Here is a 17525-nt window from a genome sequence, read left to right as displayed (position 1 = left end):
TACAAGGTCTATTTGGTGGGCATCGACTTTTGAATCACCGAAATCTAGAGAGTGTAGGTTTTTTTGGTGATTCAAAATCAACAGCCATGAGTGCACCAATTTTTCAAGACTTGAAAAAAAGTATTCTTTTATCAAAAAAACATGATCCAAGGATTGATCTCTAACAAATTGACTAACAAATTGACTATGCTAGACACATCTACAAGGTCATATATATATATATATATATATATATATATATATTACAGGCCAAGCCAGGCAAGCCCATGGACCAAGGTTGCCAGACTAGGAAGCGAAAGCGATGCATTTTAAAATGTATATGAAGCGGGAAGCGAGGAATAAAAAAAGAAATATAAGAATTGAATGAGAATCAAAATGAAACACAAATAAAAACTAAAATAAAATTTCATGAATTTTTAGTGTAAGAATTAAATTTTTAACAAAATCTAAAAATTATGACTACCAATTTAGAGAAAGCACATGGAAGTGAGTGAGAAGAGTGAGAGAAAACATGTAAGAATAATAGATGAAGCGTGTAAAAAACATAGGAGAAGTGTGGGGGAATCGAGGTTCTCATCAAGTTTCGAAAGCGAGGAGTATCGCGCTTCCGAAGCGAGTTTCCAGGAAGTGAGCTTCCCACCTATCTAAGAAGCTTCCGGTAACTCTGCCATGGACAGCCCTACCTATTCTCTTAATGGACCACAAAACACTCACTATATGTGGATAAAATTATCAAAACGATCAGTAATTGATTGAGAGACTAGGCTTGTCCAAATTTAAGAGAATTCAAGACTCTTGTCAATCATCTGATACAATCCTTGACGAATGTAACTTCCTATCAATCTTAGCTGCATTTGGCCCATTATCACTTCCAACGGCCAGAGACTAAGGAAAACCAAGACACACACAGAACAAACTTCTTAGGGATCCTAATCTCCCTCCTCTCCAAATTGTAATCTGAAGAGCTGCTAAAATCAGTAAGCAATCATAATAATTGAATTTTGAACAATCAGCATCTTTAGCTTGAACATTCAACTATTGTGTTATTGCTTCAAGGCTTTGAATTGTGAAGAAACACGAGGTATTTTGTGTTGTAATTGCAGCAAGCACCCTGAATGACATGAATCTTGGAATCAAAATGCTCAGTGGGAAAGCTAATTTTATTAGAAATCTTGTATTGAATCTATTTTGATTGGTCAAGATTCGTATGAGGCTGTGGATCAGATACCATGCAACTACCCAATACTGGAAAAGATGCTAAGGTGAAAAGAATGTGGAGAATCAAGGGAAAGCTATGTTTGTGATCCAAGCTGTTAAATTATGTACATAATCAAATAATGTAATATATATATTTTATATATATATGGTAATACATATACATATATTAATATATATGTATATGTATCTACTCAAATATATATATAAAATATATATTTCTATTTGTTTAGTCATAAGGGTAGTTTAGTCTTTTCCTTTATTTTTGCGCACATTCACTTTATGGATGTGATTGTAATTATTTTTATTTTTTTCTTTTTGTTTTTTTTCATTTCTTTTTGTATGTGTACCAAAAAGGTACCTTGGGGGGCCCACCAACATAGACGTTGGGCCCTCTCCAACGGTCACATTTGTCACCGTTGGAGGGGCTCCAACGACTATGGGTGGAGCCCCTCCAAGGCCCCTCTTGTGGTGTTATAAATAGGGGTTCTCCCCTTTGTATTTGCTCATGGCTTTGAGTCAAAGCCCAAGTTCTCAATAAATTGATTCCATTATTTTTTTATGCCTTTGTGCATTTGTGAGTTATTTGTGGGTTGTGCTTTTTGTGCACAAGTGTTCTAAAGTGTTCTTATTGTGCTTTCGTGGTGGGTTCAATATTAAGAATATTAAGGTCTTGATATTAGTATCTTGTTGGAGATACTTTCACATGGTATCAGAGCCTCGTTGGAAGAAAGAAGATCGTGTATCTCGCCTCTTGTGAAGCATCTCGAAAATCGTGCCCTCAAGCTAGTGAAGTTTTTGAGTAAAGCATTTGCTCCGGGCAATATTTTAGAAGCAACTTTTGTCAAGAAAAGGTTGAAAATCCGTTAAGGTACGCTTTATTTTTCATCTTCTCCTCTCTATAATGGGTGAAAAAGACTCCCAATTCTCCCTTGGTTTTAAACTTAGTGGTTCAAACTACCATGTTTGGGCCGGCAACATGGAAGCCCATATCAAAGGGAAAGGTCTTTGGGGTTATGTTCAAGGTTCCATATCGGAACCCGAACCCAAGCTTTCTATTATAGAGAAAGGGGAAATCAAAATTCTTGAAGGAGAAGATAGACAAAAGGCCTTAGAAGAATATTCCAAAAGGCATGATGAGTGGGAAATGAAGAACTTCAAAATATTGTCTTGGATTTTTTCGTCCGTAGAAACCAAGATCAATGCCAACATCATCAAATTTAAAAGGGCCTCTGAAGCTTGGTTATACCTTGAAAAAATGTATACGTCAAGGGACTTGTCTCACAAATACTACCTCTAAAAGAAAGCCTTGACTCTTCAACAAAATGATTTATCTATTCGGGAATATTTTGCCGAATTATCATCTATTTGGGACGAGCTTGCCATGCTCGAACCAAAATGGAGCGGAGAAGCTATTGAGTTAAGGCACAAACAACTTGAGAAAGATCGTTTCTTCAACTTCTTAAATGGTCTTAAACCCGAATTTGAGCAAATTCGGTCCTCCCTTCTATCGGCTTTTACCTCCCCATCTATTGAAGATGTCATCACCAAGCTAAGTGGTGAGGAAACACGTATGGGGATTAGTAAAAATAACCCAAGCATTCTTGCTACACCTTCTCAAAATGACTATGAAGTGGTCAATGCCGTGTCAAGACCCGGTAATAATTTGAAGACCTACAAACCGCCCCATTTCAAAAATCAAGGGCAAAATGATCGATATGGCAAGAGAGATTATAGCAAATTAACTTGCCATTTTTGTAAAGAACCGGGACATATCAAACCCAATTGTCCCAAATGGAAGAAATTTCTCGCCGCGGCTTTAGCATCCCAATCGGAGGAACGGCCTTCAACATCAAATGAACCTCTTTCGCTTCATCAAATTATGGATGCTCTTCAACCTCTTCTCAAAGGAGGCACTTCTGGAGCCGCCATGTCATCTTCTTCCTCTCTTGGTAAGACATCTTGGCTACTTGATTTTGGTGCTTCGTTTCATATGACTCCAAGTCATTGTTTTCTTTCTAATTATTCTGAAAATCGCCTTCCATCTTTTGTCTCAACCGCGGATGGAACCCCCCTTGAAATTAAAGGAATGGGCAATTTTGAAAAACAAGACTTTTTTATCCCAAAAATTCGTCTTATTCCAAAACTAAACTTAAATTTACTTTCCGTTTCTCAACTCTCGGACTATGGTTGCGATATAAAGTTCTCTTCTAATAAATGTTGGATACAGGATCGCCAGTCCGGGAAATTGATTGGGGAAGGCTCTAGGAGAGGAGACCTCTACTATGTTGATTTTCTTAAAATTTCCAAGAATCAATTTTGTAATGTTGCTCAAAACAAAGATATTCATGTATGGCATAAGAGATTGGGTCATCCCAACATTGTTAAAATCTCTTATTTGCCTTTTATTAAGCATCTTTGTAATGAAAATTTTGTTTGTAATGAATGTATTCTTGGAAAAATGAGAAGTCTTCCTTTTCCTCAAAGATCCATGTTTACAACAAAACCTTTTGAAATCGTTCACTTCGATGTATGGGGTCCAGCTCCGGTGATATCCAAGGGAGGCTTTTCTTACTATGTTATCTTTGTGGATGATTTCACTAGGTTTAGTTGGATATATTTTCTTAAACATAAATATGAAGTTTTTTCAACCTTTAAAACATTTCATATGATGGTTTTAAATCAATTCAATGGAAATTTTAAAATTTTTAGAACCGATTCGGGTGGCGAATACCTTTTCAATGAATTTAAAAGCTATCTTGAAAACTATGGAATTCTTCATCAAAAGTCTTGTCCCAAAACCCCCCAACAAAATGGGTTGGCTGAACGGAAACATAGGCATATTATTGAAACCACACGAACTTTGCCCATTTCTCAAAATATACCGAAAAAACTTTGGGCGGAGGCCGCTCTTACTTCTGTCTATCTCATAAATAAACTTCCATCTAAAAACTTGAACAAGATTTCCCCGTTTGAAAAATTATACGAAAAAGAACCTGATTATAGCAGGTTAAGGGTTTTTGGATGTAAATGTTTTGTCCTTACTGATAAAAATGACAAACTCTCCCCTAAGGCCATTCCTTATGCCTTTCTTGGTTACTCTGAAACTCATAAAGGTTTTGCTGTTATGATGTTAAGAGTGATAAACTTTATGTTTCCAGAAATGTAAGCTTCTTGGAAAATGTTAGTGGTTTCGAAAAACTTGAAACTAATGATGTGAATATAGATTATTCTTTTCTGTTTGATTTATTAACTGAAGATGATGATACTAGCGATGATGAAACAAATCAAAATGATGAAACTCATACTGATCAACCCATTAATGAAGAACCACATAGAGATCCTATAACCTACTCTCATAGAGATAGGAGTACTTTTAGAAGTGCCCTCGAAAGATATGATAGTGAGTCTACCCCTTCAAGTGAAGGAAATCTTCGTAGGACCGAAAGATCAAGAAAACCCCCTTCTAGGTTCATCTCATATGAGTCTTTTTCACCAAAATATAGAGTCTGTCTAAGCGCCATTCACTCGTACATAGAACCTAGGGATTTTGAGGAAGCACGAAAATACCCAGAATGGATAGTTGCTATGAATAATGAACTTGAAGCCCTAAAAAAAGCAAAAACCTGGGAGTTTCAAGACCTTCCTAAAGATAAGAAAGCAATAGGGTGTAGATGGGTGTTTAAAGTCAAAACTAAGAGTGATGGGTCTCTTGAGAGATATAAGGCCCGCTTAGTTGCAAAAGGATATGGTCAAAAATATGGGATTGATTATGAGGAGACTTTTGCCCCCGTTGCTCGGATGGTCACCGTCCGATGTCTTATAACCGTTGCTTTAATAAATAAATGGAACATCTATCAGATGGATGTTAAGAATGCGTTTTTAAACGGAGATCTAAACGAAGAAGTATATATGGATGCTCCTCCTGGAATGGAGTATCCTAAAGGGAAGGTGCTTCGTCTTCGGAAAGCACTGTATGGTTTAAAACAAGCTCCCAAAGCTTGGTATGATAGGTTTAACTCTGTGATGTTAGATAATGGTTTTTTATCATGCTTTACTGATACTGCTTTGTTTGTTAGAAAGTCTAATGCAGGAATTGTTATTCTGTTGCTATATGTGGATGACATGCTTATTACTGGGAGTGATTCTAAAAGGATTAAAAGCATAAAGTCCATGTTAAAGGATAAGTTTGAAATGTCTGACTTGGGTTTCTTAACTTATTTTTTGGGTATTGAGGTTGCATACTCTCATAGAGGGTATTTTTTGTCTCAAACTAAGCTTGCATCTGAGATTATTGACAGGTCAGGTATTACAGATGATAAAGTTTGTGAAACTCCTGCTATAGTAGGAGCAAAAATGAAGATTGATGATGGTGTTCCTCTCTCTGATCCTACTCCCTACAGGCAACTAGTAGGTTCGTTGATGTATCTAAGTATCACCAGACCAGATATATCACATGCGGTGCATACGGCAAGTCAATTTCAGCATGCACCAACTTCTGTTCACATGGGTGCTATCTTGCGTGTCGTGAGATACCTAAAGCACACTATTAATAAGGGAGTTTTTCTGTCTTCCTTTTCTGAGTTAAAATTAATTGCTTATACTGACTCTGATTGGGGAGGTGACCCAAATAACCGTCACTCCACCACTGGTTTTTGTGTATTCTTAGGAGACTCATTGATCTCATGGAGATGCAAGAAGCAGCAAAAGGTATCTCTATCATCAACTGAAGCTGAATATCGTGCCATGGCGACTACTACCATGGAAATTGTTTGGATTCATCAGTTGCTGGAAGATATGGGAATCAAAATTGAAGGGCCTACCAAGCTTTGCTGTGACAACAAAAGTGCGATTTATATTGCTAAAAATCACACTTTTCATGAGCGGACCAAACATATAGAGATGGATTGTCACTATGTTCGGGAGGCGTATCTCCAAGGAATCATTGACCTTCCATATGTCACGTCCGAGTATCAGTTGGCAGACTTCTTCACTAAAGCCTTGTGTGCTCCGCGCTTCAACTTCCTTCTTAGCAAACTCTCGGTCATCCTGCCCTAAGTTTGAGGGGGGGTGTTAAATTATGTACATAATCATATAATGTAATATATATATTTTATATATATATGGTAATACATATACATATATTAATATATATGTATATGTATCTACTCAAATATATATATAAAATATATATTTCTATTTGTGTAGTCATAAGGGTAGTTTAGTCTTTTCCTCTATTTTTGCGCACATTCACTTTATGGATGTGATTGTAATTATTTTTATTTTTTTATTTTTGTTTGTTTCATTTCTTTTTGTATGTGTACCAAAAAGGTACCTTGGGGGGCCCACCAACATAGACGTTGGGCCCTCTCCAACGGTCACATTTGTGACCGTTGGAGGGGCTCCAACGACTATGGGTGGAGCCCCTCCAAGGCCCCTCTTGTGGTGTTATAAATAGGGGTTCTCCCCTTTGTATTTGCTCATGGCTTTGAGTCAAAGCCCAAGTTCTCAATAAATTGATTCCATTATTTTTTTATGCCTTTGTGCATTTGTGAGTTATTTGTGGGTTGTGCTTTTTGTGCACAAGTGTTCTAAAGTGTTCTTATTGTGCTTTCGTGGTGGGTTCAATATCAAGAATATTAAGGTCTTGATATTAGTATCTTGTTGGAGATACTTTCACACAAGCATCACAAAGGAATTCCAGAATATAAAATGGTTCCTAAAGAAGCAAGCAATATTCTTGCAAATTTGTGTTCTAATAAAAATGAGGCAATGCTACAACTTATAGAAAATGAGTTCACCACCATGAGGCAATGCCAGATTTAGTTTCCAAATATTTTCAAAAATGCTAAGAAGTTGTTTAATGAATTGGCTTCAGAGGATGAAAATTCCAATTATCATGAAAACAAGAAGTGTCACTTGCTATTCATGGTATTAACGAGTATACTGCTTTCGTTGGCCAATTTAGCCCGTTGGTCTCAAGATATTCAACACCTAACCTTGCTTGAATTGAAAATTTTGTTCGTGAATCAAGAAGCAATTATGAATCCAATGAGTGATATGGATGCTTCCCCTTGGAAAAGAGGATAAAATCTTGTTTTCAATGAAAGGAGGAAAAAAAATCTTAATAGGTTTTCAAAAGATAAGCAGGGTAGAGGCATTTATGGTAATAGGCAAAGAGCTTCTTATCAGCCACAATAAAGAGGAACTTGTTGCAAACATGTGATGCAATGCGATGTAAAGATTAAGCAGGGCATTTATGTTTCTCCTAGTCCTAATCAAGGGGAGATACAGGTAGAGAGGTTCTTAATTTTCAGCTTGAAATATGTCTTTGCTAATGATTGGGGGAAAATAAGTGCTTCCATGATGGTCCTGTACCACCATAACTTAAGGTGGTAGTGGTACACACTTGATTTATATAGATCTAAGCTCCAAAAGCAAAATCTGACATTTGAGTGATGTTTAGCATGTTCTATTTACTATTTTCATGTGTTAAAGTTGACTCATGTATGATTTTTTATACCACTTCTAAACCAGACTTTTTTCGTGAATTGTGAGTTGTTGATTTTTCACCATCTCAAAAATGAATCTTATGGTGTATCAGATATGATAAAACCTCCTAATACATTAAATAAACCATGCTAAACGCATCTATACACTTAGATTTACCATTAGGTGGCTAGATTCATACAAACAAAAGTGTGTACCACCATAAGGTATCATGGTACAGAACCACCATATATTTTTCCTCTCTCTCTCTCTCTCTCTCTCTCTCTCTCTCTCTCTCTCTCTCTCTCTCTCTCTCTCTCTCTCTCATATATATAAGAGAGAGATGTCAGCATTGTAATAAGCATATTATATTGTAAATGCATTGCCAACTGTCATGTACTACTCCCATGTACAAATTCATTTCTATTGATACTAGTTCAATTGCCTGTGTTTTCCTCACAATGTCTATTTAAAACCGGAGAACGGAGTGTCACGAGCCTATTTCCTTCAATAGGCCAGTGCGACGCGACGGTCCTTCCTTACCGCCGCAAGCCTACTTGTCAGTTCGCTTGCCAGTCGCGGAAGCTTGTAATTAGAGTGCAAGAGAGCAAGAGAGAATAGAGGGAGAAGAATTGCAATCCCAAGAAACAATCACAACGAGGGTGAACAAAAGAAAGCTCAACGCATTTAATTCATTCACAATTTTGCCTACAGGATATTACAGTTCAAGCATACGGGCTGCTCCTTCGGGGTATTGATTCACCTGAACCGGGCAACTTACATCAGACTCAACAAAAGCAAAACAGACTCTAAGCGCAATTTTACAATGCAAGTCGCAAGAGAACATGCTCCCCCCTTCAAATCATGCGCCATCATCGGCGCCATCTGTTTCATGGTAAGCTCTGACTTCAGCCGAGTAGCGGTTGTTCATTCAGAATGCATGCTCCCACGTTGGTTCTGTTGTTTCCTCCTACTGCACTAGATATTTCTTCGCTTCGCCCAAGTAGTTGAACTTGTGACGAAGGATCTTACTGAGGTGTTTCTTGGCCCGTTGTGCTGCCAGAGCCCTCTGCATGATGAGAGCGCGTTGTAGCACGTCGCGTTCTAGATCTCCATCATCTGGATGGAACTGCTTGAGGTTGTACACGTGGAACACCGGGTGCACCTTGAAGTCTGAGGGCAACTCCAGCTTATACGCCTTCTTTGTGATGGTGAAGGGTCCTTCATACTTTCTGAGTAGTCTGCGGTGCCGTCCGCGAAAGATGCTTGTGCGCCCTGGATATAACTTTACCAACACTTGGTACCCAACGGGCCCACGAAGCTTGTCTGCCCACTTTTCATTCTCTTTGCCGCCTTGTGCAAGAATGCCTTTGTCAACTCATTCTACTCGTGTCAGTCGCGAACAAACTGATAGGCGAGGGATGGCCTTCCCTTTTCTTGTCGGCAAGAGTGTGCGGGGTCAGTAGTTGTTGCCCCCTGGCTATCTCAAACGGGTTGTGGTATAAAGACTCACTCTTCTGCAGATTGTAACAAAATTGTGTCACGTCAAGGAGCTTCACCCAATTTTCTAATTGGCACTAACAAAGTGCCTAAGGTATTGCTCAAGTATCTCGTTGATGCACTCTGTCTGTCCATCTGTCTGCGGATGGAAGCTTGTTGAAAACAGCAAATCAAAGCCAAGTAGTCAAAATATTTCACGCCAGAACTTGCCTGTGAAGCGAGTATCACGATCACTCACAATGCTCTTTGGTATGCCCCAGTGCTTCATCACATGCTTTACGAACACCTCTGCAGTCTTCTCTGCAGGGCACTCAAAAGCTGGGATAAAGGTGGCATACTTTGAGAAACGATCAACCACAACCAAAATAAAACTGAGGCCCTCTACCTTTGGCAGACAAATAATGAAGTCCATGGAGATGCTATCCCAAGGACGTTCTGGAATTGGCAGAGGCTCAAGTAGACCGGCAGCCTTCTGGTGTGTCCTCTTATCTTGCTGACAGATGAGGCATGTCCGCACATACCCCCTCAACGTCGTCCCTCATCTGCGGTCAATAGTAGCCGCGCTCAATGAGTGCTAAGGTCCGCTCTTGATCAGGATGGTCAACCCATAGTGTATCATGACACTCCTTAAGCAGTTTTCGGTGAAGGCTTCCCCACCGCGGCAAGAAGATGCGTCCCCCTTTTGTCACGAGGAGGTCATCCTGTAGCCAAAATCGCTGAGTCTTCCCTGCCTGCGCCAGAGAAACAAAGTGTTGTGTTGTCGGATCCTGCTGCGTCCCTTCGCGTATGTAGCTCAACAATGTGCCCTCTAAATGCACTTCAGAAGGCTTCGCGCGCGCAGTTGCCAGTTCAACCCTGCGGCTCAAGGCATCCGCAACAACATTGGTCTTTTCAACCTTGTACTCCAAGGCAAAGTCAAACTCAGCCAAAAAGATCTGCCACCGAGCATGTTTAGGCGTCAGCTTCTTCTGTGTCTGAAAATAGCTCGTAGCCACATTGTCCGTCTTGACGACAAACTCGGCATCGAAAAGGTAGTGCCGCCAGGTCATGAGGTAATACACGATGGCGGTCATCTCACATTCATGCATCGTGTAACGCCTCTCTGCATCCTTCAGCTTTCGACTCTCATATGCAATCGGATGACCTTCATGCATAATAACTCCGCCAATAGCAAGGTTTGAGGCATCTGTGTCGACATCAAAGGGTTTTGAGTGATCAGGGAGTCGCAACATTGGCTCCCTCAATAAGGCTTTCTTCAAGCCATCAAAGGCATCTTTGCATGCTCCTGTCCAGAGTCATACCCGATTCTTCTTTAACAAATCTGTGAGGGGCGCAACAATGAGGGAATAACCTTCGATGAAACACCGATAATAATTTGTCAAACCAAGGAATGACCTCAATTCTGGCACTTTGCTTGGCGAAACTCATTCCTGGATGGCCCTTATCTTCTGCCCATTCATACGCAGCGCACCACGCACCACAACGTGGCCAAGGAAGCTAATCTCCTCCTGCCCGAAGAGACACTTCTCTCGTTTGACACAGAGGTCATTCTCCTTCAGCACCTGAAACACTGTTCGCAAGTGCTCGACATGTTCCTCCATCTTGTTGTCGTAGATAACGATATCATCCAGGTAGACTACCACGAACTTGTCTAAGTAAGGGTAGAAGATCTGGTTCATTAAAGTCGTGAATATGGCTGAAGCATTTGTCAACCCGAATGGCATTACTAAGAATTTGTAAGCACTATAGCGGGTGACGCAAGTTGTCTTTGGCTCATCACCTTCAGTAATCATCACCTGCCAGTAACCCGGTCGCAGATCTAACTTGCAAAAGATACGAGCACTACCTAGTTGATCGAACAAGTCCGCTATCAGTGGGAATAGGTACGTGTTCTTCACTGTGACCTTGTTCAAAGCACGGTAATCCACAGATAACTGTTTGAAGCCATCATGTTCATTTGAAAAAGAACTGAGGCGCCAAATGGAGCTTTCGATGGACGAACGATGCTTGCGTCCAACATCTCGTCTAACTGTCTGTGTAGCTCCTTCAACTCAACTGGCTTCATACGGTATAGAACCATTATGGAAGGCTTCGCTCCAGGGGTCAACTCAATCTTATGGTCGACCTCACGTCTTGATGGAAGACGCTTTGGCAATTCCGGAGGCATCAGCCCTCGAAACTCTTCCAACAGTGGGGCTAGGGTTGGCGGCACTGCTACTTATACCTTTCCTTTTTTTGCACGCACAGCAACTAAGAATGTTTGCTCCCCATGCTTGACACCCTTTTTCAGCTGCATCGCCGATAACACTGAAGACTTGCATTTCTGTATAAGGCACTGCACTGTGTAGGATAGGTTTGGCCCCATAATCGTCAATGTGTTAAACTTTGGCAGCATCATAACATTCTGGCTCCGCAAAAACTCTATACCCAAAATCATCTTAAAATCGTCCAGGGGCACCACAGAGAAGTTGGTTTTGTCGGCCCAACTCCCCACTTGGATAGCCACATCTCTTGCTTCACCAAGGATGGGCTTGGCCTCAGAGTTTACCGTTTTGATGGTCCTCTACTTTGACCCGAGCTTCAAGCTCAACCGCTCTGCCACTTCCCACGAGACAAAGTTGTATGTGGCTCCGAAGTCTACCGTAGCTGAAGTAAACTTTTCATTCGTAATGACTTCGAGATACATCAGTTCTTTGCTAACCTGCTTGTTCTCAACTGCACAATTTTTAGCTGCGTTGATCGACCGCATGGCTCCCATCCGCGGTTGCATGGTCTCAGTGTCACTGCATTCTTCTTGTGTTGCATTGGCTTGTTTGTTGTCCTTTACGAGATGCTTGGGGCATTGTCTAGCAATATGCCTATCGCCACAGAACCAGCATATCACAATTGTACATTTGTTGTTGTTGTCATGCTTTGTGTAGTTCTGTTTCTTGTCGGATTGATGGCATGTCGACGCCTCACCTTTGTTGTCGCACCGCTCGTCCTTCTTTCCTCCGTGGTCAGACTTTTTCCCGACTTTGGTTGATGAAGTGAAAGGCTTGCGCTGAGTGTCAACTAAGCGCTCGGTCGCCACATATGCATCTTCTAAAATACGGGGGTTGCTCATTTCCACTTCAGACTGTACCCATGACTGAAGTCCTACAATGAACCAGTTGAGCTTATCCTCTTCTGGCATGTTAGGCAACTCCAGCATAAGCTTCTGGAACGTTCTGCCATAGTCTTGTAACGAACCAATATGTTTAAGCTCACAAACCATCCGGTATGCCTGACATTGTCATTCCTTAGCATAAAGTAATTGCGCAGCTCTATTTTGAAGTCATCAAAGGTGTCTATCACGCATTGACCCCTTTCCATGTCATTGCGCTTCCGCCTCCACCAAGTGATAGCATCCTCATCCAATAACGTTGTTGCAGCCTTAATACGGAGATCTTCACGCGTCACATTTTGAATATCCAAGTATAGTCTTCTACTTGGAACAAAAAGTTCTCAATGGCCTTGCTGTCTTGAGAACCATTGAACTTTGCAGGTCTTGGCACATCAATCCTTGATGGCCTCTTACCATTTCCGTCATTTAGGGGTCACTAACCGCTGCAATGTGTGGTTTTTCAACTGAAGCTCCATACTTCAGTCTGCAAGTCAGCTACTGTTGTCATCAACGAAGTGATCTGCCTCATCTGTAAGCAAGGTTTTAAAACCCGTGACTCGGAACTCGACTCGTTCTTTATTGACTCATGACTCGGTGGGTCAACTCGGTGACTCGGACCGGGTTTTGTTAACTTTTGATTTTAAAAAAAAGACAATATATAAATTGTCATTTAAACATATAAAGGTTTGTATAATAATTGATTAATAAGTAAAATAACATCAAGTAAAACTGCTCTTAATTCAAATCTCACATTTACTAAAGAAACTACACAAGCAGAACCAAGTCTTTCAAGACAATATATAAAGAATGACTTAATTACTAGCTTCAAGAACTTTAATAGCCATGCTCGATCATGGTTTACAACTTGAATATATGGACATAGCTGTTGTGTTGCAGGGCCTCAGAAAATCCTTACAAAATTTTGGGAACATTGAACTTTATCTTGATCTAATGTAGAGTTGATTGGACCATGCCTTATATATCTCCACATAAATGCATATAAGCTTTGGATAATGAGAATGTTGTGATGTATATATATTATAATGATAAAAGTGGGCATTTTATGTTGTTGGTTTTGAACAGGCTGGCAGGCTGCCAACTATTGTGTAGGTCTCACAGCAACAAAGTTTCCTTATGGACATTTTCTCTATGTACCTATGTACTTATATAGTTCTTTGTAAGTAGTGGCATGGTGAACTTTTAATGAAAGAAATAAACTCAAACCCTTTAGGAGAAGGATTTGGAGTTTTGACAGGAGCCACTTCAAGTGGGATCTGATGGAGGATATAGAAGAATAACGATGACTTTCATCTTGTGTTTCAAGTTTCAACCACCTGGTATGCAGTATCAATATGCAAACAAAGTCAGTGTTGCAGAGATGGTTGCATGAGGGATCAGTTATGTTAGCTGGATTAGTGGATTCACTCTATGTTCATTGAGGGGTACTGGGTTTGATTCCTTACCTGGAGCTACCAAAAGAAATGAATGATGGACATGTGAAATTTGATAGACTTTTACTAATTTTGTGATTTTATATTAAGTTGGTAAGCCTATTGTTATTATGCTACTTGTTCTTTGAAAAATGAACACTTACATATGAAAAGATTGCCTATAGCCTTTGAAAAATGAAAAAAGAAAAAAGTGCCCAAAACTCGCCCGAGTCCGGCCGAGTTTTCGCAAAACAAGTTTACCTTGTCGGGTTGACTCGTTGGAGGGCTGAGCCGAGCCGAGTCACTGAGTTGACTCGGCGAGTTTTAAAACCCTATCTGTAAGTTCACCTGCTTTTGCAGGATCGCCACCATATCATTTAGTCCACCGAATGATTCAACTGCGCGTGAAATCGCTTCCTCGTGCAAAGTCACATCTTCCACTAGCTTGTTGACAGTTGCAACCATCTCTTCTTGGCCATGAGGTAAACTCATCTCCTCAGCTTCGGCAACTGCCTTGCCTTTGGTGTTGCGTAGATTTTGATAAGGCGCCACGATGTCTTGCTCACAAATCGCAGTCTGTTGGCATGTCTGTCGACACCAAGGTTGTTAAATGCGATGAGGCGTAAGCCTCGAGGCGTTGAAGCGTAAGCCTCGAGGCGTTGAAGCGTAAGCCTCGAACCCTCCAGAACCCCCTCGGTGCGCTCTCCAACTGGAATGCCTCCTCCTCGCTGGTGCCCTGCGATTGGCGGAGGCATCGTGCGTCGTCTGCATCTCTGGCTGCATCACCGAGCTCCACCTCCCTCGCCTCTGCCTACAGGGACCCCCTCTCCCCTCAACTCGGCCTCCTCTCCGGCCTCCGGAAGCTCAGCCTCCGGTCCAACCTCCTCAACGACACCATTCCCCCCTCTATCGGCTGATGCTCCATCCTCCGAGCCATAATCCTCCAATCCAATGCCCTCTCCGGGATGCTTCCGTCAAAAATCTTCAACCTCACCGAGTTGCAGATGCTCAATGTCGCCCAAAACCTCTTGACAGGGAGAATCTCCTTTGGAGACCTTCCGGCGAGCCTCCGGTTCCTCGATCTCTCGTCTAACTCGCTCTCCAAAGAGATTCCGGCCAATGTGTCTGCCTGCGTGCTGCATCTGCTCAACCTTTCATTCAACCGGCTGATCGGGGAGATTCCAACGAGTTTTGGAGAGAGTGCTTCTCTGGAGTACCTCTGGCTTGACGGAAACCCACTTCAAGGAACCATTCTGATGTCCCTTGCCAATTGCTCCCTTCTTCGCCACCTCAGCGTCCGGGACAACGACCTTAGCGGCGAGATTCTGGTAGGGATTGGCCGGCTTCTGAACCTTCAGGTGCTCTCTCTCTCTCGCACAACAACCTCTCCGGCGTGCTCCCGTCCTCGTTTTTCTTCAACGCCTCCGGCTCCTCACCGCCACTGCTCAAAATCCTGCATTTTGGGTTTAACAAGCTCATCGGCATCGCTCCGCCAGAGAACAATGCGGTCGGCGGGGTCGCAAGCTCGCTGCAAGTCATCGACCTTCAGAGCAACATCATCGATGGCGAGGTTCTCTTCTGGCTGGTGAACATGATATGTACGCCTTAGATGCGAAGCGTGCTTCGACGCGAGGCATACGCTTCACCCATGCGAAGCGTGCGCTTCAAGACTCAAACGCCTCACTACAGCACCTCGGTACTTTTTGCTTAAGTTTCGCCTCTGAGGCGTACGCCTCAGTACCTGAGGCGTACGCTTCAGGTACTGAGGCGTACGCTTCAGGTACTGAGGCGTACGCTTCAGGTACTGAGGCGTACGCTTCAGGTACTGAGGCGTACGCCTCTCACAACACTGGTCGACACAGACTCCGAAGTGTCTTCCCCAGCACGAGAATGGGCTCTGATACCACTTGTCACGGGCCTATTTCTTTCAATAGGCCAGTACGACGTGACGGCCCTTCCTTACCGCAGCAAGCCTACTCGTCAGCTCGCTTGCCGGTCGCAGAAGCTTGTAATCAGAGAGCAAGAGAGAATAGAAGGAGAAGAATTGCAATCATAAGAATCAATTAGAACGAGGATAAACAAAAGACAGCTCAACGCATTTAATTCATTCACAATTTTGCGAGGTTAATACAGTTCAAGCATACGGGCTGCCCCTTTGGGGTATTGATTCACCTAAACCGGGCAGAAACATACTCTAAGCGCAACTTTACAATGTAAGTCGCAAGGAAACAAGCAGAATCCATCATATATTAGAAACTAAAGCATCAAGTCATTCAGTTTCCAGTAATCTTGACAGGCAGGTGAGCGTATCACTTCAGAAACCATTCACTTCCCTCTCTCCTATTAAGTAACGCCCTCCTGAAGTGAATCTACAACGTCCACCTCAATAGAAACAAACACACCATTGCAACAGATTACTTTGTGCCAATATGCAAAGAGTGACCACCAAGTAATGCATGACTAGCGCCGATACCGTACAACAATCATGCACACAACAGTGCATATTTCAAAGGCCGACCGAATTCGCAATGGGGAACACCAAATTCGACCATTTTCCGAATCCATTGACCGAAGAAAAAGCTCAATCAAGCTTCACAAATTCTAGAACATACCGTAGGCGTATGCAATCGACGGGTTGTGCTCGCTTCTCACAATCGTATCTCCGTCCGCATACCACGCCACTTCCTCCCCTTGACGAATTTCTTTCGGACTAAAAAACACCAAACCAAACAATTAACACACATTTGCACCAAATCTCACAAAAAGCAAAAAACACGAACACTGAAAGTTAAAGAAGCAGAAGACAGCGTCCAACCTGAGAGGTCGAAACCGAACGGTAACAGTAACATTCTCCTTGGATCTCCCTCCGTCCATGAGAACACTCACCGAGTAGAAGCTCTGCGCGCCGGGCGAGCTGGGGCTCTGGATCAACAACGACGCCGCGACGGGGGCGGGCGGCGCCGAATCGACGGAAGGAGAGAAGGAAGGAATTGAAGAGGTGGGAGAGCTGCCGGGCTTGGGCAGAGCATGAGACGATCTCTTCGTTTTGGACGCCGATTTGGTAGCCATCGCAGCTCAAAAAGAACCTCCGACCCCCACCCCCAAACGACAAACCCTCAAATCTCCAGTCGCACCCCGCGAAATAAGCTGATAACAACCTCAACGCCTAAACGCGCATTCTGGTCGTCGCTGAGCTCGAACTCCAAAGAAAGGAGGAGGATGTCATCGTTGTTAGAGAGAATGCGTGAGCTTGAAGATTAGGTGGTCATCAACATCATTATCATGAGGAAGGGAAAGGGGCAAGGTTACCACTCCACAATGTGTCAGAGAGACTCAAGAGTGGAAGAGACGCATGGCCACCGGCGTCTCTCTCTCTCTCTCTCTCTCTCTCTCTCTCTCTCTCTCTCGGGCCTTTCGCAGTCGGGTCCCCCACCCCCGGGAAAAGGAAGCCTACTTTTTTTGTTTTTCTTTCTCTGTGAAAAAGTGGGAAAGGGTGGGGTAGGGGAGTTCCTTTTCTTCCGTCGGAGATGAATATGATTCCCTCACAGGCTCATACAACCCACATAAGAATAAGACACCGTTTTATCCCTACATTAAATGCGGATGCCATCACTGTCCACTGCAGCACAGCACGCTCCGTTTTCTGTAAAGTTTGCTGTTGGAAGTCCCTGTTGACGTCCACAAGGGCTCCGCTCATCTGGTAGAGGCACAATTTCGAAACCCATGGGTCGCGTCTCTTGTCGCAA

The 17525-nt window shown here is 42.4% G+C and overlaps 1 protein-coding gene across 1 annotated transcript in view; it reads right to left on the bottom strand.

The window, feature by feature from the left end:
• Window positions 1–17218, bottom strand: part of LOC149846911 (kinesin-like protein KIN-7K, chloroplastic) — a 99049-nt gene extending 81831 nt beyond the window's left edge. Inside the window, exons 1-2 of the mRNA XM_089996655.1 lie at window positions 16595–17218; window positions 16392–16489 (exon numbers count right to left, since the gene is read on the bottom strand). Coding sequence (XP_089852781.1) covers window positions 16392–16489; window positions 16595–16848 — 352 coding nt within the window. The 5' untranslated portion in view covers window positions 16849–17218. The remainder of the gene's footprint in view (window positions 1–16391; window positions 16490–16594) is intronic.
• Between the last annotated feature and the right edge of the window lie 307 nt (window positions 17219–17525).

Source organism: Nuphar pumila, chromosome 2, assembly GCF_984573655.1.
Source record: "Nuphar pumila chromosome 2, dmNupPumi1.hap1.1, whole genome shotgun sequence".
In the NCBI taxonomy this organism is placed as follows: domain Eukaryota; kingdom Viridiplantae; phylum Streptophyta; class Magnoliopsida; order Nymphaeales; family Nymphaeaceae; genus Nuphar; species Nuphar pumila.
The sequence above is the reverse complement of the archived record's forward strand: the minus strand, read 5'-3'. Positions and strand labels throughout refer to the sequence as shown.